Raw genomic sequence first — 25,086 nt, 5'->3', positions numbered from 1 at the left:
TTTACAAAGATCTAGATTTTGGTCAGTACTTCACATTTGTTGGCCACTACGTTTTCAAATATCCTGGCCAAGTGAGTGGGTGCAAAATGTTCTGTCAAGCCCTTAATATATATTCAAATTGCTCATTTTCTTCAGCAATTTACAGTAAGCATTAATTGTGGAACTCAACTCTGGACCAAATCTCCTGCAGTTCATCTCCTGAGATTGCCCACAGATTATCACAAAATAGTAAATACTGTCAGAATGTTTCCATGAGACATAATAAAATTACATTATAACATGCAGTGTCATGCCTAGGTCGCCTCATAGCAGTCTGCAACATGTATGTTTTCTCAGAATTGTTTAAATGTGTAGAATTCACATTAACATTAATGTTTATGTTTTTTTTTTGCCAGCATGTATTTGCACTTACACCTCCTTATGCATTTTTAAACTAAACTGAGCATTTATAATATAGGAATATTATAAGATGGGAATTGAAGGTAACATTATTAATATTAGATGCACTTTGTGTGAGTCATAGAGACATCTGTTTGATCAATGAAATTTGAGTTTAAGTATCCATAAAATCCAGTATTGTGACGTAGAAGGTGGTCTTCTCTTGTGAGTTGCTAGTTACAGAATCTAACAGTGGCATGTGTGACTGCAAAGCTGATGGCTGTACCATGCCCAGCTCCAGTTAATATCTCTATCACCTGTAATGTGCTGGATAATGAAGCTTATTGTTCTTTTCAATAAACTGACTACATTTGCACATTCTTTCATCACCATAAAGGAATATGAGAGTGCTAGTTGGTCAAGCTTTTGTAAATTGCAATACCAAAAGAGGCAGATAGCCAGGTTCTGTACTCCCCATCCACATCTCCACAATAGTATACAACAGCTGTCATAAAGCTGGCCAGCAGGCTTTTAAACATGTTTTAGATTGCTTATTTACTACAGTTGTGTTAGCTGAATGCAAACTTGCTGTGACTTACAGAGAACTGGAAAGAATCTGTGATGTTAGACAGTTAGGGAGACAGCTTAATGTATGACCTCAGTTTATGACAAAAATTCCCAATATGTTGTTTTTTTTTTTTTACTGTACCAGTAAGTGCCACCTTATAATGGTATATACAAAACTCAGTATATACTGAAACTCAGCAAAGTTGTGGTTGTTGGCTTTCAGCTCAGTTAAATGATGTATTTTTGTTTATAATCATTTCCTTTCATTCTGCTGGTGTCATGTACAATTTTTAAGAACACAAACACGAGAATTTTGCATCCAGACCATTTTACATGAATGAAAGAATAACATTTCTTGCCTATCAGCTTCACACTATAGAAGCCAAATAACAGTGCAGCTCCACCAGAAAAGCCATTTTACATAAGCACGCTTCATGGTACCCATATTTGTTTGATTCAGTTGCATCTATCATATTGTGGAGGTTATGATAAACCCACCATGTTCAGTCTGCACTCAGCTATTTTATTAAAGATAAATCAAGCATGACCCTGTTGCTATTTTACATTTATATTCTAAAAACAAGACCAAACACAGCAGCACACTGGAGCGAGAAGAGATACTAAAAATTCTAGCCACTAGTGTACGCTCCAAGGATCACCATGCAAATATTCGTTGGATGGATAGTATTTTACAATTATTGCATTCAGATTTCTTCTTCTTAAGGTCAGATATTTGTACAGATGCAAAATCTTTATTTTAATGCAAGGTGTACGTTTTGTAAGATTCGTAAACATTGATCCTCCGCTCTATGCTCACACTTCCCTATGTAATTGGCAATGAATGAAAGCTTGTAAGAAACCCACCAAGGAGGGTTTCCAATACAGAGGAAGAGAGAGTGGTGCCAAGTGACCCAGCACCAAGACGTCAGACAAGGCTCTTTTCCCAATTTCTCTCATCTTGCCTTCATTTAGCAGAAAAGCCGTTTCCACTAACTGATCATTATTGTAATCAATATGTTCACCTATTACTTTTGTTCTGCCTCAGTAGGTCTTATTGAATCTGAAAGCTCCTGGAATGAAACTTAGAAAAGAGAAAAAAGGAGGGACTCTCTGATGGAACACTTCTTAGAAATGATTATCTGGTCTGATTGCATTTGTGTGGGTGTGTGTGTGAGTGTGTGCATGTGTGTGTGTGTCGGTGTCATAGGGTGTACCTTTTCTTCTATGCCTTGTTTCTCACCAGACGACAAAGGCTATCTGACACAAAGGGAACTCTTTGTTATTACAAAATAGTCAGGTTGTTACACAATGGGATGGATTTCTTCAGTTGTACTTTAATAGAGAGTAGCACAGTCGATAAATGGCGCTAACAATTTCGTTCTGCTTCACTTGTCGTAATTGAAAAGTAACTGATGCAGAACTTTGGATGCTTTTTCTCTGCCATGATTTTATTTTATTTTTTGATTCAGATCAGCCATCTAGGCCAGGGGCCTGGGCTGCTGTAATTGAAATGATGAGTTCCCCCCATGTCCTGGAGATACACACTCAGTGGGATGTGCAGGCAGTGTTGTACTCCTATAGAGATTCTCAGTGGCTCCTAAGGAGTTGGGGTTGGAGGCAGGGAGGCCTGTTGGCTTTGTTATGAGATGTAATGGTGGTAGTTGTCCACAAAAAGACAACTCTCCCACTCTCTTAACTGTTCAACCTCACTTCATCAACTGTCAATATTTATTTGCTTTGTTATCAGGAGACAATACAGATAGTATACTCCCTATGTCAAATAACACTGCCAAGAGGAGACAAGCAGGGTCTACTGTTAAATTACATCAGATAAGAGAAGTCTACACATCATCTCAGGCTAACTCAAAAATATATAGCCTACATATAGTAATGTACACAAAAACCACAGTTCATCCAAATGTACTTTATGTAGGCGTAGTAACCACTATACATGAGTACTTCATTGATGGTCTTTTCCGCTACAAAAGTGTGTAATTGAAAATTATTATTCACCATATTTGGTAGCATTCAGTTGCAACTGAGCTTCTTCAAGGTGAGAGGTAATGGCTGAGAGGAGCTAAAAATTTTACTTTAATACACATCACTTCATTTACATGGTTCACAGCTTACTACAATACAATATGCACTTTGTAAGAAAAAATGTATGGTGTGATGTTTGATTTTCACTGGACTTTTAACTCAGTGAAAGTTATCACAAATGCGTCTTAATGTCTAGATTCCATGATTCTGTTGACTTTCACCATAAATTGGATTCCACAGGGCCTTAATGTACATCAACATGAGTACAAGAAAATAAAGTGGTATAAATATGCCATATAGTCAGCAACCAGCATGCATACCAACTGGTTGTTAAATATGAGAGGCTAATTAATTAGATCCAGACCTGGCCCTTGGCTGGACAGGAGACCTCCAAGGAAATTGAGATGTTTCTGAAAGGACCTAGTTCAAGTGGTTTTACTCTCTGGATTATTTTTCCATATGTGCGCTCAAATTTTATTTTTAGTGAAGCATGAACACATGGTGCAATCCAAATTGTTACATGCATTAATGCAATATAAGTTTACACAGCTACACTTAAGTCAGGAATACATGCTCTCATTTCTTGAATCCAATCAATTTTCCACATTACTGTAATGTTCTTGCAGTAGGAGATAAAGTGTAATAATAATTCTTAATTTAGCAGGCAGCAGAATCAGACAACAACCTTGAGGCAAGGTTGTAGAAGCTACATTTACTACTTGCAAATCCCATAAACTCTATGTGTTACGTAAGTTTGAACAAGCTAAGAAGCACTATTGATTAAGTCTTAAAAATCAGATCAATTTTTTTTTTTTACTTTAGTTCAAAGTAAACAGATTCCATTGTAACAAAATTCATTCCACACTTCTGCGCCGACAAGGAGTACTCTAAAATCCACTATTAATGATGCCACACTTATGCTCATGTTAACATGTCTGCACAATGGATCAGTTTTTAACACTGGTAATGATGAGGGTAATATTCGGACTGGTTAGATGAAGTTGCCCATTGCAAATGGATTTGTCACACATCACAACACAAATCAGAAAATGTGGCGCAGCACAATTATAGTGTTTTGATGATGCAGATAACCTGACACAATGCAAGTGGTAAGTGGGGTAGGCAACAAAAAACTTTTTAATGAGCTGGAGGTGGGAGAAGCTGTGACTGTATTCCTCAATCAAGTGTGTTTGCCCTTGCGTAGTGGCATTTTCCATAGGAAAGGACAACTGTGACAGTGGCAAGCTTCACTGTAACTGTTTCATGCAGGAGGAGGTTAATTTCATCCAGCGTGAGGTTCAAACTCAGTATCAGATATGGCACACAAGGAAACCTCAACCTTCCTTTGTGAAGGTGCGTCTCCATGAGTGAGCCGCCTATACCATTCAAAGAGACTGCTCTCTCCACCAGTCTCTCTGAAAGTGTGGAAGATTAAGTTAGTTCATAAGTTCACACATACCTTGGTACTATGTGGTTCACACTGCAAATTGCAGGGATGCTGACTGAATGAACCCCTTTGCAGCTGACATAAATGGTACTGTAGACTGATGTTGCAACTGCACATGGATTCCCTAAGACATTATGGAGGTCAAACGTGGCCATGAAGTCCTGGTTAGTGTATTCTGGCATACCAGGTGACAAAGGAAAGAACATATGCTCATTCAAGTGTTGGACCAGGTTGACATGACCTTACGTAGGGCAAAACTGACAGCCATTTGGAAAACACCAGTATTAGACCCATGGTGTACTGGAATAACCCATTGGCATAGAAGGACCATGCTGCTGTCACCCCTAAAGCCACAGGTAGGGGGTAGAGACAGTGGGAACATGTGTTAACATCCATGATGAGCAAATGGTAGAGACAGATCTGATCTTCTGCACACCTAGATAGGCAGAGGTGCTGTTGATGATCCACCTCTAAAACCACAAGGAGACCTTTCTGAGGCTGCTACACTATGAAAAAAAAATACTAGACTCAGAGGAAAATCATTTAAAACAGTATGCTTGTCTGACATTTCATAGGTCACACATGATTCTTGCTTGGTTATCTATTGCAGACAAGCTTTGTTTAGCTTGGTTCCATCAGTTGTTTTTCCTTCTCTCTCTGTGTTTCCAGGTAGGTCTTCCAAAACCATGCTTATCTTGGATGTCAGTATTTCAGTATTCGACCAAGAAGCTAATCATTTTCAGTCACACGAAAGATTGAATTATGTAAACAGACAATGGCACCACACAAGACAGCTATTCTTGTTTTTGATTCAGAATATCAGCTGCGGCATTTTGTGCTGATTTTTAAACAGAACTTGCAACAACCAATTTTCTTCTTAAAAACGACGAAAATTGTTTATTCAATGTTGGTGTCATCAGTTATGTGCTTCCTACATCCGTCATAGTTTACCACTTACTTTTAATAAAACATACCCTGTCAAATGTTCAGGGAAAACCATACACCAGGATTTCTGCAACCTTTTAGGCAGCACAAACAAGAAAATGCCAAATGTGTTGTGCCAAAATACTATTGCAATCAGAATATTCCAGCTCACACCATAAATAGTATGACGATCACCAATCACCAATGTTTCTAAACTGGCTACTTCTTCTGCATTGCTGTAGTTGATATTGTGTCCTCCCTCTAGCATGCATTACATTTGTCACAGGTAGCTAGCCAGAACAAACACGTGAACATGAATCAACATGTGTTGTGTACAAAAATTTTATGAACTGTTTATAAAATCTCATGTGGCATCAATCAAAGACGTATGTTTATGTTTAATGACAAATTTTGTCAAATTTTTTACTTTTTTTTGTGTTTGTGTGAGAGGTCATGAACAATGCACTGAGACCAAACCAAAGATGGAACTGTCATTAGCGCTTGCACTGATATGGTACTTTGAGATATAGAATGATCTAGAGATGATTTATGATCTGCCTCATGGCAATAAAACTATCTAAAACAATTAGGAACGTGGAAGCTCAAATAATTGATGAATGCATCCACCCTGATACAATTAAAGCTGTGTGACTAGAAAGCTGATCTGGTAACCCACCCTAACAATCACAGCATATAAAATAATACATAACATTAAAGATAAACACATCAACTTGATCTGACAATGAAAACAATGATCTGACAACTTGATGTATTCTGCGACAGTGAAGCACTGCATTAACTCAAACTGCAGATAAAGTATTATACTTTTAGTTTTACAGATCGATGTATGGTGTGTTTATTTGCTTCCAACCACACAACATTGTCCACATGTGACATGCTGCTTTTCAGTCAGGCAGCAGTTCCACCCAAGGCTGCCCAGTGCCTGGTCTGGACCCAAGCTGCTAAGACTCACTGGGCAGCTCTGATTAATCATCCAAGTGTTGATTACTTCAGGAATACAGTGCTTGGGAGAACCGAACACAGAGTCTCCGAGAGCCAAGGCCAGAGGGACTGCAGCAGAGCTGAGGAAAAACAGCTAAAACCAACTTAGCCGCCCAGCTAAGAAGTGGTTGAGAAGACGGCGGGGACCCAGAACCCTGGTGGACTGTTCAGCACCAACCACCTGCACGCAGGGAGGATTACTGTAAATCTGATCTAATCTAGGGGTCGATGGCCAGCCTGTCCTCATGCCTGTCTGGCTTGGCCCAATATGGCAACTGGATTCCTCAGGCTTGTGTACCGATGTGTCACCTGGCTTAAGCCAGCATTTGCCCCGCTTCCTGTTCAAGCTCTCTCCTCATGCATTTCCCAACGTGACTGCAACAACCAGTACTAAACAGGCATGAAGTTCAATGCAATATTCTAGTTCTCCTTTGAAAAACTTTAATTGATGTTGTGACTATTATTCCATTGGGGTTTAAGAATAGATTATTACGAAACAATTTGAAGTGATATATTTTATTTGTACTTCTTAAAGAGCATAAGAGAACTACGTGCTTGTGTTAAGTTGTATTATTACATTTTCGATAATGCTTTACTCCAGCGCGGGTACTGGAGAGATTGGGTAGACACAGAAAAACAAAGTTAGGCAAGTGGTGTATATTTTATTTCATTTATTTTCTGTACACAACCAATGAATGTAACGTCCTTATTTCATCAGTAAAGATTAACAATTGACACCCAGTCGAATTAAGGTCAGTTTTGAAGGTAGCTAATCTACAATTATTATTGCTAGATTTAATGGTAGAAATTTATGGCAGTTGTATTTGGTCAAACATAAGAAAGAGATGGCAATGGGAAATTTCGAGTAACTCGAACACGTGGTTTAAGTCAAACAATAAATCACAGGACTATGACAGGGCCACAAAATGTACTATTATCAGTGTGGTTAAAAGCTATATTGTGTATATAAGGACATGTGAGCGCCAGAATAAGTGCAGCATTTAGGGCTCATAACAGGATGTGTTTTCATAAAGCTCTGGAAGCCTTTGGCACTGTGGACGTCTCAGTCTCTTCAGAGTCAGACATCATGTACCGCCAATTAGCAACACAGTGCCTACCCATTTATCTTTATAGCTGACACATTACCCAGTATTAATAAAAAAGACAAGGAGAAAAGGCAATAATGACGCTGATGATGGGGTAGACTGGTGAGATGCGTGTCGTTTCTTTGTGACTGGAATTCTAAAAAGTGTGAGAGCGACAAGATTGCCAGGCTCTTTTTGTGCCTTGTTGTCTGGGATAAGGCTGTGAATGTGGGGCTTTTGTAAATTAAAGAGTTATTTTAAAAGGGGATACATTACCGTGAGTGTCGGCCAAATGAAACGGGCCACCTGTGCCAAAAAGCTAAGATGGACAGACGTGAGCACAGGTGTGTCTGCTGGCTTGGCAGGGTCCAGAGCAGGCGCTCATGCTCCAGCCCGATGCCTCTGCCAGGGATGTGAGAAAACAGCAGGGACAACTGGGCTGTTCACCGTGCGAACCTCAAACATGTTTTAAGATGGAAGGACCCCTGGAATGAGGAGGGGAGGACACGGCGGGCATTCAGAGATTGCAATTTGGAGCCGTGATAGCGATGATCAATAGACTACACAGCAATAAGCTGTAATCACTTTTTTCTTTTTAGAAGCCAGACTCCAAAACTACATCTGCTCATCTTAATTGTGTTTCTTTATTTTGTCTCTTAATTAGCACTTCATAAATAACTAATTAGCCATGAAGTACCCAGTTGGCAATAAAAAAGTGATAGCCCATGAAATGAACAGTGGCCCCCAAACAGGCAGAGGGGCATTAATTACTAATGTGCTCGGCCCAATGACAGACTTCCAAACTGACAGCAAGTGCACCGGCAAACTATATTGTGTAACTCCCTCATCAAATATTTAGAGAGGTATCATCGCTCCCCCTGCCACCCTGCTGTGTATTTTCAGTGATACGGCAGGGGACATTGATCTTTCCTTAAAAGAACAAATGACTACTGCAGAAATAGTGATCATATTTCACGGCCGTTCAATCAGGTTCATTAGGGCCACTCTTACTCCAGGGCATATTGTATCGATTTCTGAGGGTCAAGATTATATATTCCCCTCTGCAAATATAATTTCTCCAGGCTGTATTAATACAGAGGATTATACGGAAATACCTGGCACCGCTGCTTCTCCTATAAAATGGTACCAAGGCTTTGGAAACAATGGACACTTACTTCATCTTCTCTTAGAAGTAAATGGATATATTAAAGAGACAATGAGTTTAGCCCTGCAAACATATGACTTCTTAAACAGACTCTATTTTTCTGAAATTCGTCAAAACAAGATGAAATAATCATCTGTTGTATGCACAGTCTGACTCCATAATTTCTATGCACTCTACTTCCTTTGCTCTCCTTCAACGAAATCACTATGTCTGTGTCAATATTTAAAAAAGCACTAGTAGGAGAGAATAATGTTTAAGATACTCTCAGGGGTTTTAGAGTAAGGTACTATTAATTACACATATATTTCATATATACCACACACACATTTGATAATGGATGCTACGCAAGGAACCAAATGGGCAAAGGATGGAAAAAATGGTCAACATTCCTTTTAGCATCACCCATTGTTGTAATGCTACTCTGAACTTGAAAAATGGTGGGAAAAAATTTACACATAATTCATGATGTTTGAAACACAAAAGTTTTCCTTTGGATCTGTTTTATATCTTTCATCAATAAAGTGAACCTTAAAGTAGTGTGGTGTAGTTGTAGGGAGGGGGGTTGGCAACCGAAAGGTTGTTGGTTCGAATCCCTACTGGGGCACTGCTGTTGTACCCTTGGGCAAGGTACTTAACCCACAATTGCTTCAATAAACATAAAGCTGCATAAATAGATAAAATCGTAACTTACGTAAGTCGCTCTGGATAAGAGCATCTGCTAAATGACAATAATGTAACACAATGTAAAGAGACTTTGTTGAGCTTAACATGGAAAACTCATGGTGATCACACTTGGCTGCCTCTATGATGGAAACATGAACCTGCAGTGGGAGCAGTTGTACAATGCGTGACACAGAATAGCGTCCCCTGCCCATGTCCACACAGCAGTGAGTGCAGAGAGCAGGAGCTGGCCAATGCCAGCCTGGCTGCTGTGCTGGTGGTGAGACGCCCCGGTGCTGTGATGTGTGGAGGCCAGCCTCCTTCCTGCCTTTCTCTCAGTGCACTGCCTTGTCAAATCAACAAAAGCAAAGCACACAACCTTTAACTATGCATACCTTTACCTTGCTATCGATATTTAAAATAATAATGTCCGTACTGATCCAAGCATCAAGCTTATTTCACATTTTCAGGAAAAACCAGTTGGTGCTGTCCAAACAAACATTTTTCTTTTTCTCAGAGAACCACCTTGGTTTACCTCTAAGGGAATTTAAATGAATTCAAAATATGATATATTTCCAATACACTGAATAAGTATTACGGTTTTCTTGCAGCCAGGTTATTTTTGAAGTCTGTTAAACTGTGACCTACGACAGAGTCAAAACAGGAAGGAAAAGTGAAAGGGGATGCTGAGGATCACATGAAGGGGCACCTTCCTGCCCCGAGCCGAGGAGGAAGAAGAAAGAAGGAGAAACAAAACTGTTCCCAAGTTCTCGGGGGGAAAAAAAGAGAGTGACCTTGATGAAAACGCATTTCTCAAACAGAGATCCCACATTTGTTTAAAAGCAACGCGGTCGATTCTTAATCAGAGCAATAACGCCTGTTTGTGAAGCCGCTGTCTCGGCCGGAGACGCCTTTCTGTTTCATTTCCTATCAGACGAAATCAGTGTAACAAAAGGTCTGGAGCAAAGCGCACCAAAAACAAAAGCAGAGAGACAACACATTTCACAACTGATACTTGTCAGTTGAAAAAGCCGGGCTCTGACTTTATTCAGCTCGGTAAAACAACGGACACAAAAACTGGGGGGGGGATATTCCAACTCCTTATTGATCCTGACACAGCCTTTACGTAGAGGCACGCAGATCACTTCCTCCTCACATCTAGATAGGCGGATTCCACATCGTGGAAAGAAAACAAGACTCGTCATAGCCCATTAGCGATGGCAAGTGGCCTTCTCAAGAGAAAGCACGCATGCACAGATCACATAACAGGGTGCTCCCTGACAGTATGTGCATGCTGAGCTAGCTCTTACCAAGTCAGCACAGGAAGTACTGTTACGTCCAACACAGAGGCATGGAGAGGTGAATCCACTGACCTTGTAAACAAGACTCCGTAGCACATATGAACACATAACTATATGAACATTTAACAAGAAGTTGCTGAGAACTACAATAGGCTGGGTACAGGTGGCTGTGACCTGCAGCCTAGGACAATGGTGTTAAGGGGGTATTCTATGGACTGGGGATACTGTATTAGCACTCACCCTCAACGTGGTCCATGTACTGATTTTTTTTTTTTTTAACCTCTTACTTATACATTCTCGTTAAAAGTAATGTGACCTTAAATGCTGGACAGGAAGTGTTTGTTTTGCTATTATCCTTTAGTATTCACCATGGGTCTAACAACAGCAGTGGGACTGGGGACACACAAGCAGTCTCAGCTTTCTCCATGTATAAAGTTCAAAAATTCTATTAAAATCTTCTTTTATCATTTAATATCTATTTTCTGGATTAAGACTGATATACCCATGGTAATAGGTAAACGATTAAATGGATTATATTTAGCATCTTCTCTTTTTGTTTATTTTATTCCACATCTCAAATGCGAAACACGTAGTTGATTATGTGAAGTGTGCGTGAAATTATTATTTTTGCAAGGCAGAGAATGTTTACTCTAGGCATTAGTTATTGAAATGCTTCAGGGTAGGCTAGAGACATATTTTTAAATAATAGTTTAATTACACATATTGTACAGAAAAATGTTCTCCCATTGTACCTCTCCTCCTTTCCGAGCCCACTGAATTATCACGGTTATTCTCTGTTCATTAGCATGTTCTTGCTTATTTAGCTCTGCTCCTGTGTACGTCTCTAAAACCAGCTGGAAAACAGTCAACACAGACCATCCTGAGGAAGAGCCGCAGAGTTTGCCCCTTTTTTCACACTCACTTTGCTGTTGACTTTTTTTTCTACATTACAATGATAACAAAGTCACCAATAATGAAGTGCGGGGAGATAAAATATGCAAATTCGCAGAGAAAGGATATAATTAGGGTAATAATAGGAAGTGTTGTTTTCACAGCTGCTCGTTTATACAAACCCCTGATAGTGTTTTATAAATAATGTCCTCTCTCACTCTCCCCCCCCCACCCCACCCCTTCCTCTCTCTCTCCCCCTCTCTCTCTCTCTCTCTCTCTCTCTCTCTCAGCTTGGAGCCAAGTCCCTGTACTCCATTAAAGACACATCTCCCCAGCGCAGGTATTGGCCACGCCGCCTGGCTGGATTCGGGGATACAGGCCAGCGGCTCAGGCGGTGGGAGCCTGACCAGTGGAAATCAAGCAAGTCCACCGGTGGCAGCGGCACTGACGGCATTTCACCACTCCAGCTGAGACAGAGAGAAAAACACATAATAATCCAGGAGGAGAGCTCAAGGTAAGATCCTGCGACAAATACCAGCTGTTTTTTTTTCTGAGGAGATGATAAATGTCTTCTGCCTTTTCTTGGAACTCTGCCTTTAACATGGAGGAGCTGGATGGTTGAAAGACACCTCGGGTGACTTTTTTTTATTTGGTTTGCCTTGTCTTGATGGAGAAAGTGTAAAATACAAATGCAAAAACAAATGCAGAAAAAAATGAAGCAAAAGAATAAACACCAGATGAGTATGTTTACCTGTGTCTGGCACTGATTCACCATGAGAGGCTCAAGGACAAACACTTTGAGATCTTTTAACCAATGAGCCGAGACAGGCTAGGCTGCCTGCACAAAACAGTACACACCTCTGTAACATGTGATTCAGTTTAATTTGAACCTGAATACCCCTGACCCTCTGTCATCAGCCTTTCAACACATACAACACGCTGTACCATTTGAAACAGTTTGCAGCCAACAAAATCATTCAAACGGTAGCAGTAAGGCCACAGTGAACCGAAAACAATAAATCATAGCCTTGTATGTATGACTCTGACATTTTAAGTTCGGCTTTGGCTTTCCCTTAATGTAGACACACAGACACTCACACAGAAATATTTGCAAGAAAGCATATTTGAACACCTGCATCCACACACAAACAGATAATACTGCAGATTTTTTATAGCTTAAAAAAGCAATGAATGCCATTCAGCAAAACGCCAACAGATTTTTCCAAAAAATAACATTTTTAAGTATTTGGCCCTATTTAGTATCAGGCAAAAAATGCTTATTAACACATCCATTAAAGAGGAGGTGAGTTAGAACCTGTGACATCTCCTTTAAAAACACCAGGTCATCCCTGAACCTACAGGTATGTACTCAGTCTGACTTTACAGACCAAAAGATTCTGAGAGATAGATTGCTTAGTGTGGTCTGTAGGACCTGCAGGATCATGAGAGTCTTGTGTCCCTGAGCTGAGAGACTTGAAGAGAGATGGGCGTGTCATTAGAGGAGATCTGAAGGTTGCCTATTATCTCAGTGCTCCTCTCAGGGCTCACACATCTATCCCAGTCTCATGAATGTAATTGACCTTTTTTTCTCTGTAAATGGGCAAAGTAAAGGGGGGAAAAAGGACTAAACACAGCAAACCACAGTTAATTTAGATCTGCACAATACTGCATGGTGTCCAGAGATATGAAAAGGGCATTCAAATCAATAGTTCCACAATAGGCCCTCAAAAGAATGTCCGCATACAATTTTCTCATTGTGATTACTCCAAGATTCCTAAATGGTTTCTTTTACCATTTGTACCAAACCACCACACCACACACACACACACACACACACACACACACACACACACACACACACACGCTCTTCGCTGCCTTCTTCTCTTTTCCTGTGAACACTGCCGCGTGTCTGTGTACTATTGTGGTGGAACAATGGCCAGGACTAATCATTATTTAGTTGTGCTGAGCCCAGAAAGGTCAGCAGTCTGAAATGTCAGGCTTCAATAGAGCCAGATGCGCATCGCTCCGCTCAAGTGTCCAATTAAAGAGGGGCTAGTGAGGTTCTGGGTGAAGCGCTCTTCAGACAGCGGGGCTAATGAGAGCTCGTGGACACTGGGACCCGTGCGGCCGTTCCACAGAGCTCTCCTGGTTCTGTGCCGCTGTGAAACGAGCCCTGTGGTCCGCACAAGGGCTTCCACTTCATGACTCACCGGAGCACCTGAGGAGGCCCTCCACACCCCTGGGCTCAACCCCGCTTGCTCTTATTAGTGTCTTCACACAACCCAGCATTGCCTTTACACCCCCACTCCCTCCCAACCCCCCCATTCCCACCTCACACACACACACACACACACACACACAAGAACACGTGCACAGGAATAAAAGGGAAGAAATTCACCCTTAATCTAATGGCAGAAGGTGAGACTGTCCCGTCTGTTGTCTCCGCATCAGCCTCATACATCTAAAAAGCACAGGCTGTTCTCCATGCAGCTGTAAAAAAAAATGACCTTGCTGAAGATTCTGAAGGCTCACTGAAGTGTCACACGTGGGAGCAATGAGCAATGCCTTTTTCACTCAAGTAGACCCACTCCTGATGGCTAAACTCAGGTTAAATTGTATCGAGGACACACATGACTTAAAATGTCCATGACGTTACAAATGAAAGCATTAACAACGCCAGCTGCGTCAACGGCAAAACAAGATGATGCACACAAACCATGGGGTTACGCTGCTCATTGATCAGGCAGCGCAAGACTTCAAGGAGAGATAATACCCAATAACAGGGAGGAGCGAAAAACACTCTGTGTGCTGCTTACACGCAGCAAATTTTCTGCCTGCCTTTTCCGAAGTTGTGAAGGTCAGTGATTGTCTTGCGTGTGCTTGGGTAACAGATGCCAAATAAAGCTGGGAAATTAGCAGGCGCCACGTGCTTCACATAAACATTATTTTAATCAAAGCATATTAGACCATGCAGATATTTTAAACATATGGGCACGGTATCCTTTCTGGCTCACCCATCTGTTTCTCCTCACCATCCCTGCCATTTGCACCATCACCCAGCTGCTTGCAGAAGACACCGCGTTCCCCTTCGCTAGCAGAGATGCTTTATAGCCTTTCTCCTACTGGGAGCTCCACACCCAGCGCACTGCAGCACAGGCTGCTGTCCCAGCCACAACAGTCATTTGCCCACATTAAAAAAAAATCATTTACATCCGCTAAAATGCCCCGAATCACGCCACCATGTTGTTGGGGACACTTTCTAGAGTGGTCACAAAATTCCAGCAAATTGACGCATTACTGTTATGTGGATACCATAGGAATAAAACCTCACCAACTGTGACCTTTCCTTGAAATCTGACCCTGGCCCCCAGGCCACCACAGACAGGCAGAGCATCGGCGTCCAGCACGTGGGGCTGTGGTTAACTGTCATTCTGATAAAACCAGCCGCAAAGCATGAAGATGCTGCACACTCACCAGGGTTGGTGATGGTCAGGAGGTCCAGGCGGCGCTGTTGCTGAAAAAGGAAGGGAGACTAACATAAACAACAGTGTTAATGACATTACATTACATTTATTTAGCAGGCACTGTTATCCAGAGCGGCTTCCAGCACAATATAACATAAGTGCATCATATTTAAATGAGCAACAGTGTCAGACCAGGTTAATCCCATTCCCAGACCAGTGAGTGTGAGCATAACACTGTTCAAGCCCTACCACAAGTTAACATGTGCAACCTGACTAGGCAACAGAAGCCAAGTCACTAAAACACAGAATCCACATAGCAAAAGTACATGAAAAATAAACAACAAGTACTAGAGGTAGCAGGTGTTAGGGGGCAGGGATTGAGGTGGAAAAACAACAAAAACATTCAATATCAGGTGGGTATATTCACCATTCATTTATCAGTGTATCACACCTATAAAGGTCTGTCACCAAGATACGCAATAGCTTTAATTTCTTCATGAATTCTGACTTTTACAATGGTTCCTCTGTTGGTCATCCTGCTGCATTTGTGGATACAAATAAATCGAAAAATGTGTTCTAGGGCATTGAAACAATGGGGTCAATATATCAGTCCCAAGTCTTTCTACATTTGTTTATCTGTCTTTGCAGAGAGGAAAGACTTCCTTTGATGTACTTCCCATTATTTTTCTCTGCTGCTTAAATTTCAGTGTACATGCCTAGCTTATTCAGCTTGGCTGAAGACTTTGTGATGGAGTGTGTTTGAGAGGCTGCCCGATTTTACACTTCACGTCTCCCATTTAGATTAGGGGCCAGGAGAAGTGCTACCTCACCCCTCTCTTTAACCCACTGCCAAAGCCGCAGGCTCCCGAGTGCTACATTAATCAACACCTTCTCCCTCTTGATCTGTGTATGTCTGAGACACCAGACCAGGCACCACATTAACTGTAGGGAGAGAGCCAGCTTCTCTCTTCGTCTTCCTTTAAAATATTCACACAGTATGTTTTTTTTTGATAAAAGTTGATTATCTGGCTTCCTGGTAAGTGGCCGGGCTGCTGGGAATGCATTCAGTCAGGTCATGGATCATGGCTGCTAAGTGTGCAATCACAGACTGACATTGACTTCACAGAGATTCAATAGGAGTCATAGAAAAAATACACATCTTCAGAATATGTCTTGAGTGTCCCTCTCCAAAAGCCAACAGTCCTTGAGGTCCTCTTTCTCGAGCTCTTTTTACCATGTTTACAAGAGCGGACACTGAAGGAAGGGGTGGGTCCAAGCCTCTCCGCTATGATAAAAACAGCCCTCTCTGCTCTGGTGTGGTAAATGCTTGCAGAGTGTTTTGTTTCTATTATGACCACTCAAAATGTTTTGCCCTGCCGTGTTGTCATAGAACAAAAGCACAGGTATATGTATGCAGACAGAAGACCAAAGTGGACAAAAGTACAGCAAAAGGCACTCATTATGCATCTGAATCGGCCATGTTTTTACTTGATTGACTGTCCCTTACCATCGCAGCAGAACCATGACACATCAGATGGCCCAGGCTGATACCAGGAGAGGCACTTATAGATATACTGGGTGTTACAGAGGGGAGTGGGAACTGCCTGGTGCACCATCTCACAGATGCTGACTGAGCAGCAGAGGTCACTGTGACAGCACAAGAGCTACAAGCCCCAAATGCACCACTTGTTGAGGTTGTTCATTCACCACAATACACTGACACTCAGTCAGTGAATGGCTTTCAAGAGCGGCCTGCACAAAATCTGTCTCATAGTAAAAAAGAATGTCTTCCTCCCTGAGATATGTTAAAGAACATTAATGATTCGGGGTTTCAGGTCTGATTAAAAAAAAAAAAAAAAAAAACAGAATTATGAAATCATAACTAAACTGCATATAATTTTCCCCTGCCTTATAGATCATGTATTATATTTAAACAGGTGCTGGTCTCATAGGGTAGAGTCGAGTAGCAGCTCCCCTGCAACATTATTTTCTTTGCTATGTTGTCAGCCCATGGCCTCTCTTTATTAACTGCATCGTTCTCAGCATTCTGCAATTGCTTAAGATTCTTTTAACAAATGGCACCTTTGTCTGTTTCCAAGACTGAGAAATAAGGCTTTTCCATTACGGCATTAAGTGCACCCTCTGCTGGCCATTTTAAATCTTTCTATTTGGAACGCAAAGGCACAAAGGCTACTTTAAAGAAAATACGGCAGCACAGGCCAGTCTCTAGCTGTTGTGTTTAAAACACTTTCAGCAGGTGAGATCTCACAGGAAAAGAGCAGGTGGGTTCTGAGCGGTGTGTGTCACTGCAGTAGAGCAGCGGAAAACACACGACCCACCACACTGCAGTCAACCCGGCCCAAAGGGAGAACAGCACGAAAACAATAGTCTGAAAACACCGAGTCAGCCTGCCTCCCATCCACAAACACTGTTAGCGACACACCGGTTAGAGCAAGTATGCACAAATAATACTAATCACTTCTGTTTCATGTGTCACAGCACATGCCTTGGGTCTATTTAATCAAAAAGCCATGTTCATCTCTAAACCAGCATGTACACAGAGACATGAGCTTACCTGCAAATATATAACTACATAAAATAATTTAAGATATTTTCTTTTGAATGTTTCTTTTTAGGAATACAAATGCTCCCAATTACATATATGAAGTCACAGTATTTTACAAGCAAAGAAAAAAAATGAACAATACTAATAATGATATCCAATATATATTCAGTTACGATATACATCTATGCAACATACAATACATGTAGTGCAATTATTCCACAATGAAATAAAGGGCAGAGATCTCAGTGTGTAAACAGATGAGACCACATCCCCATAAAGCGTTTCTGATGCTACTTTGATCTTATCCACATTTGCATAAAATGCTACCTGATCCATCACACATGCCCCCCCAAACACACACACACCTCGCCACAGCAACAAGGGGCAAATGTCTGCCACTGGCAAGGGTGGAAAGACTGAGTTGTAATACCATGTCTCAGCCTGCCCCAATCCTGTACCCTGATGCCGCTTATCCTGAGATAATTAATCTACTGTGAATTAGAGCATTACAGCGTGCTAACACCACTCTCTTCACACTCTCATTGTCACTCCTTACATGGATAAGGTGCTTAGTGTTTCCCAGGAAGAGGGCGAGAGAGAAAGAGAGAGAAATCACATTAGGAAAGGCAATCCTGGGCAGAAAATAGGATTGCATTAATCTTTATCGAACACAGCCAAGAGCTATGGAATCGCACCACCCCAAAAACCTCTTCTAGCCAGGGGCCATGACCCTCAGACGGGGTCCAGTGTCCCTTCCGAGTCACTGGGTTGAACCAGGACCTACTATTAAGTGAGTGCGTGTGTGTGCGTGAGTACGTGCATGTGCATATGAGTGTGAGTGTGTGTGTGCATGTTTGTGTGTGTGCAATGAACTGAGCTCTAGGTTTACAATGCTGACGACTCCAGGAACCATCTGAGTCTCCATGCAGTGAAAAGGTTTGAAAGTGCTGGGAATTTGGGACTCAGCAGTTGCCAACGCACCTAACCAGCTGTCACAGTTAAACCTCAGCCCTCAGATTTTCACAGGCAGAAATACTACAGTACAAACAAATTGCAACCCATGTGCAAAATCTTAAAAATAAAAAATATCAGAGAAATGATAATCAAAAATGGGGACCAAAGTTAATGATTACTCTGATCAGTCTTTTTTTTTTCCTTTGGGTATCTTTAATTCTGTTTTATTTTTCAGTGCAAATTATTCCCTGAAAAAAAATAACAGAATAAAAATGACCAAACTTTCTCCATTAATTTCATCTGTTAGATGTCCCAACTTTCCATTTGGGGCGTAATTTGTGGCAGGTGAAACCTTGCACGGCTGTAATTAACAAAGCAGGGCTGTAGATAGGGAGACAGCTATAAAACCTTCATCTACCAAGACTCTGCAGAAACCTATTCATTTACTAAACCACACTTTTATGACTGAATTAAATATTCATGCACAATCTACCCAAAACCCATTTGCAATATTTTCCCCTGAATTTACTTTTCATATTTGCTGATGATTATCAGTTGAGAAAAAAATCGAGGTCTATTCAAAACCCAACCACAATTTTGTGGCTCATTTCAAATTCATTTAAGGTCAATATTATAAGATTAACCTGAGTTTTTTTTTTTTTAAAGTTTGCACATATGGACATATATTGGACAAATAATATTACATTATTAAAATGTCTTAAAATTAGTAAGGTAATAACAGCAAGTGAGTAACAAAGTCAGCCTTGTGGGCACATACACAGTGAATATACAGGGTGAGTAAATCTACACAATATTGCCATATGATTTTTGAGTAGAGGTCATTAAATATTGACCCTTCTGGTCCCCTTCCCAAACCCCGCCGCTCCTGATGAGGTAAGGGAAATTATCGGAGAGCTATTTAAACCGTCTGCTTCCGTTTCTGCTCCAGGATTAATTGTCCTTGCTGTTGTCCCAAGGGGCTTCCCTGTCTGATGCTGTCTGGTCCTGGGTCACAGTGGGCGGGGGGGGGGTGTTGGTGGTGGGGGGTGAGTCAACAATCTGACTCACATCTTCCAGCCCTCACCTCTGAGAGCACTACTACAGCACCCGTCCCGGAAACACCCCCCGCTGTGTGACTCATCACTGCTGTGCTTCTCTGTGCTCCCTGTACCTAGCTTGGACACATTTTACCACCACAGAACCCGTAGACCTTTTTGTCTTTTTATCACTAATGCAACAAACAGTGACATAACAATCTGTGTGTTTGTGTGTTTGTGTGTGTGTGTGCGCGCACATGTGTGTGTGTATACGTATGTGTGTTTATGTTTAGGTGTGTATGCATGAGTGTGTGTGTCTCTGTGTTCATGTGTTTGTGCATAAGTATGTGTGTGTGTGTGTGTATATGCATGAGTGTGTGTCAGAAAGTGTACATGTATGTGTGTATGTGTGTGTGTGTGTGTGTGTGTGTGTGTGTGTGTGTGTGTGTGTGTGTGTGTGTGTGTGGGGCGGGGGGGGGGGGGGGGTTCTTTGGTGTCACATTTGTGAGTGCTTTCTTTCTTTTATTTCAACACATTGCTGATATGGTAAAATACACCCACTCAAAAATGACCTGGTGTATTTTGCTTGTGGCTCCAGTGGGCTGATTTGTATGAGCACAGCACATTAAATTCATAAATTAAAGCAATTAAACACTACTTGTGAAGGATGCATACATTTAGACTTGCTTCTACACTTTAAATACACCCTCCACCCACTCCAACTTGAACAACAAAGTGCTATGCAGCTACATGTAATGGATGCACCCCTTTTTTATTTGTCCTAACCTGTGTTTACACAGAGTTTATGTATGTGTAAATGTAGGCACCTTTGCTCACTCCAAAGAGCTCCCAAATTTGTCCAAAGACAAAGAGCTAGTTCATGGCCATTTCTTAAGGAAGGTACCTTTAACAAAATGGTTATTGCCAGTTCACAGATAGCAAGTACCACCTTTCCCTTTATTTGTAGTAAGATGCGTGAAATTGTGCATGTGGAAATGTCATATACAAAGAGATTCATACTAAGCAGACATATAAAAGCATCATGGAAAAACTGTTCTTCAAGGAAATATCATATAGCATGCAGCAACAAATCTGAATTTTCAATTCATACCCTCTTTATTCACATCAAAAGTGTTAATTTAACACAACAGGCATATTATCCATTAGAAAGACTGGCACTATTGTACGTGTATTATTAGCCATTTCAAGTATTTATTTCATTGGGCTTGCAATTAAACATGGGGTGGGGGTGTGGGGTGGTGGGGGGTAGAGAAAATATCAGGTCCAAGCAGGGGAGTCTTTGTTGCGTGACCAGCAGCCTTGGTTAAAAATACAACGAAACAAATAAAAGATTAATTCCTTCAGAGAGAGCCAGGTCCCCTCAGACCAAAAGCCTAACTCTGCCACCTGTGTTCGACTGAAACCCCACTCTTGCAGTCCACATTAGACCAGAGAAATCTAATAATGCACCCCCTCCTCCCCAACAGACACCACTCTCCGATTCAGCAGTTAAAAGCCATGATTGAATTTCATCTTGATTTCATTAAATATTCATAAAGGCCAATTAGAAGGGCAGCTAAGCTGGCGGAGAGGACCCCTTTCCATCATTCTGTCACGGGCAGTCCATCAGACGGCCCTGTTTGAAAGAGGACCCTGAGAGTCCATATGTTTGACCCTGACTACTGCCTCCCCCATCTCCCAATGCACCAGCTCCATCTCACACACCAAAAGCAAGACAGTGAGAAAACAGCAACATTAACAACCGTTTTCGTATACTGTTAAGAGTCATTCCTTGACAAAAAATCTGTCTGTTTTCTAATAGACAGAATATCAGATCATTCCCTGATTTCTAACTGTATTGGGTAATGAGAACACACGGCAACATGTACTGATAGGGTCCGCCAGAACTGTAGCAGAGTACATCATTTCAATTTAAGCACATGTTGCAATAACTGAAAACATAACTTTGTGAATGAGACAGTGGTCTCATTCCCACACCAGCAGCCATATAGATGAGGACTGCCTTCCTGCAGAGCACACCTTTCCCCTTATCAGAGCTACGTGTCATCACGACTGAGGATACATAGGCCCAGCTTTGCAGCAATACCCAATACTAAGGGCAGCCAAAGTGTGCTATACTCCTTCTCCACTTCTTGGCTTACAACTATCTGCATTTTCAAAACTACAGTTGTTCTTACATATTTTTTTCATTCATGTTGTTATTTTCTTACTTTACTCAGTCATATTTGCCTTTTATTTTTCAGTTGTCTCATCAAATATCAAATATCAAATGATACTGGCTTGCTATTAGTGAGTGTAGGTCATGTTAGAATAACCGCACATTAACCACAGGGTTGTTCCTAACCCAACTGGCATTTTACCAGTTTAACAAGTGTTTTTGGACTCTAATCCCCTTGTCAAAAATTCCAGATACTGTTTGGAATTTTCAATAAAATGCAATTAAATATAACTTCTCTTCTTTTGAAATGCATGTCTATCAGAAATTATATTCAGTTCGGAACACATATGCTTGAAAATTCAATATAACAGTACAGTATGCGAGTAGAAGTTTTGCTACCTGCCGAAAACCTCTAAACCAAACATAACTGCAGTTCATTTGATTGGTCAGTTCTGCAAGACAACTTTTCAGCAAAATAAACCTTATGACCCACTTTGGTCATAGGTTATCAATGTAGGCATTAGAAAAAACATATATTTCAATTCAACATGTATAATGAAAAATATCATCTTTCGCCCAGGTGGGCAGCTTACATTAATGAAATATAATATCCACAACAGGACATCAGCTAATCTATATTTTTGGCACTTCTCCTATGGCAATCATACAGTACTTTGAGAAATTCAATGACATGCAATCCAGCATTCTGAACTATACTGCTCAAGGGGCATGACTTTGGCTCACATTGACTCTACTTCAGCCTGGACACTGTCTTCCTCCACCAACTAGATTCTTACTGGAAGAGGGTATATAGGGTGTCATTACTGCAAAATGACACCCTGTGTAGCCCCCCCCCCCCCCCCCCCCCCCCCCAAATCCTTCCTTTCAGCACTGAACTGGCAGTGACCCCCCACTGACCTGGAAGAGAATCAATGACACCATACTGACTTCATGACGAATGAATGACCTGAGGCGCCTGATAGCATGCTCAATGCATACCCCGACTCACCAATTATTTGCCTGCTGGAATCTAAGCAACCCTTTATCGATAAAGTGCACTACAAATGACCCAGTATTTACCAGAAGAAGGGATCAATGACACCCTGCTTGCACACTTTAGAATCCCTACCTCCTCTTGTGTAATCCAGTATAATAATCTGCCATGCTTTGTGAGCCACACTCAGCCATCTACAAGCTCATTGTCTTGGCTTTGGGTGTTGAAAAAAGGATTACGAGCAGGCAACAACAAGAGCAAACAGGGCATAGTGATTGCTGAGCTGCTGGACTTTCACGAGTTGTACAGGATCAATAGTTTGGCCTTATGTCTTTGTTTCCTGATTCTGGATTTGCAAAACTAAACTCTTTTGGGGCTTCTGCTAAATTGATTTGCCACATGCAACAAGACAGGACTCAGTGGTTTGCTCTGCAGAGTTAGGCATGAGCAGATGAACAGTGTCCAAAGAGGACTTTGCAAGTGCGCGTGTCTCATCTTCTGTGAGACATCTCTGCAGCAGGACAGTTAAGGTTTGAGGAAGGAGCATTCTTGATTTGATTTAATTATGGAGTGTGTGTGTTGTGACTGTCTGGGCCAGTGCTTGATTGTGACTCTTAGGAGACCAGCACACAGTGAGGAGTGGAGCTATTTGCTAATCAGAGGGAGCACATCGCTAATCAATCACAGGTGATCTGCAGTTACTCAGCACAAGGCAACACAATTATCGCACCCGCCACTCCTGCCTGATGGGAGGCACACTGGAGACTTATTGAGGAGGATGGCCCTGGCAAATCTGACATTTATAGAAACACTGAGAGCCTCTGCAAACAAGGACTGAGAGGGGAGAGAGCAGTGGAACAGTCACTGTCTTCTGGTGGAATGTGAGCGACATACACATGCACACACCTTAACTGTCGCCTGTATAAGGGAATGCATTCATGACCTTAGATTTCAGTTGCTTTGGAAGCCCTTGTGGCAGAGTTTTAGTTTAATGGTTAGTTAAATCGATTTGTTAACAAGAGTTGTTTGTTTCAATCCCAAGTGAAGGCAATGGTGTTGAACCCCTAACCAGAATTGCTTCAATAAAAAACAGTTGTATAAATGGATAAACTGGATGTATGTCTTCCATAGGTGGCAGTGTGTTGACTTTTTGTGTTATCATTACTTTGCTTTGATTCATTTTCCACAGTCCCTCAGTGACAGTATCTCCCATCAGAAAGATAACATGAAATATTTGACTAAATAACTACACTGGAAACAGTAAAGTGATTTTCCTAAAGAAAACTTTTTTAATTTCTCAGGCTCATTCAGGTATGGGAATACATTTGTTTAATGTTAAACCAAGCATAGCTCATTGTTGCTCTACACTGCTCCTGCCAGTAATTAAAAAGGACAATAATTAGCGTGCTCACAGTCTAGTATTCATGTTTACAATCCCATAAGTCCTACACTTCATTCAGATGGCTGCACAAAAAAACACTAATGGATGTGAACTGAAAAAAATCCAGGGACATAAAAATAAGAAGATGTAGATGTGAAAAGAAGCTGAAAATTGCTATAATATCAAGATGACAGAGTGTTTTTTCTTCGCCAAGAAGAAACGTAAGATGGATGAAACATTTGGGAATTCTTCATACCATTTCACACTGGTTAAAGAAATCCCACAGATGTTGACAGGTTGGCTGCCCAGATGGAAATTGTGATTGACAAAAAAAAAAAAAAACTTTTAATCATAACCAGAAAAACAGACAGCATAAGACTTGTCAGTTGAATATCTTTAACAGTATTCGACTAAGCTGCTTCACTGATGCTGTTCACAGCATTCAATCAAATTGTGTATCCAAGGAACATGTCCTTTTCTATACAGTGACATGATTAGCAAAGATGTGGCAGCATTGGGACAGTAGTCTCAATGCATTTTCAGTGTAAAACAGCAGCAGGGAGTAATAGGACCAGCAGCTTTAAGGTGGTCTCCTGTCGATATTTTGGCTTATTTGTCACAAGATCAATGCAACTACCAAAGAAACAATGTGTGCACCACTGCACATGGCTTTTGACTAACACTGTTGGATCTTAGTAAGTTGGTAAGGTATAGCGCTGAATAAAAAGGACAAAGCGTGCATTATTTACATGACAGCCATACAGAGTTTAGAGGGATTATCCACGCTGGTCTGGTTGAGTTTCCACACTTCCATGCATCTGAGACTGGCACATTTAATGCATAGCGAGGACATTACTGTAAGGCACCAATATCCGTGTCAACTTTCAGAACATGGCACTGTTTTTAAAATTTCTTGCAACTGACCTGTCACATGGTTTGTCCACAGTTTGTAGTGTTGACACCAGTATTTGTAGCTATCCACAGCAAAACATTTCAGATTCAGGAGTGAAAAGGAAACCAGTGATGGTAGCAAAAATGAAAATGTGGATGT

The 25,086-nt window shown here is 41.2% G+C and overlaps 1 protein-coding gene across 2 annotated transcripts in view; it reads right to left on the bottom strand.

Annotated features, from left to right (window-relative positions):
* Positions 1-25,086, bottom strand: part of agbl4 (ATP/GTP binding protein-like 4) — a 304,739-nt gene that overhangs the window by 71,830 nt on the left and 207,823 nt on the right. For both annotated transcript variants that reach the window (XM_036521635.1, XM_036521636.1), the window contains exon 6: positions 14,935-14,974. In XM_036521635.1, the coding sequence (XP_036377528.1) occupies positions 14,935-14,974 (40 nt within the window). The remainder of the gene's footprint in view (positions 1-14,934; positions 14,975-25,086) is intronic.

This window comes from Megalops cyprinoides, chromosome 2, assembly GCF_013368585.1.
Source record: "Megalops cyprinoides isolate fMegCyp1 chromosome 2, fMegCyp1.pri, whole genome shotgun sequence".
Taxonomy (NCBI): Eukaryota; Metazoa; Chordata; class Actinopteri; order Elopiformes; family Megalopidae; genus Megalops; species Megalops cyprinoides.
The sequence above is the reverse complement of the archived record's forward strand: the minus strand, read 5'-3'. Positions and strand labels throughout refer to the sequence as shown.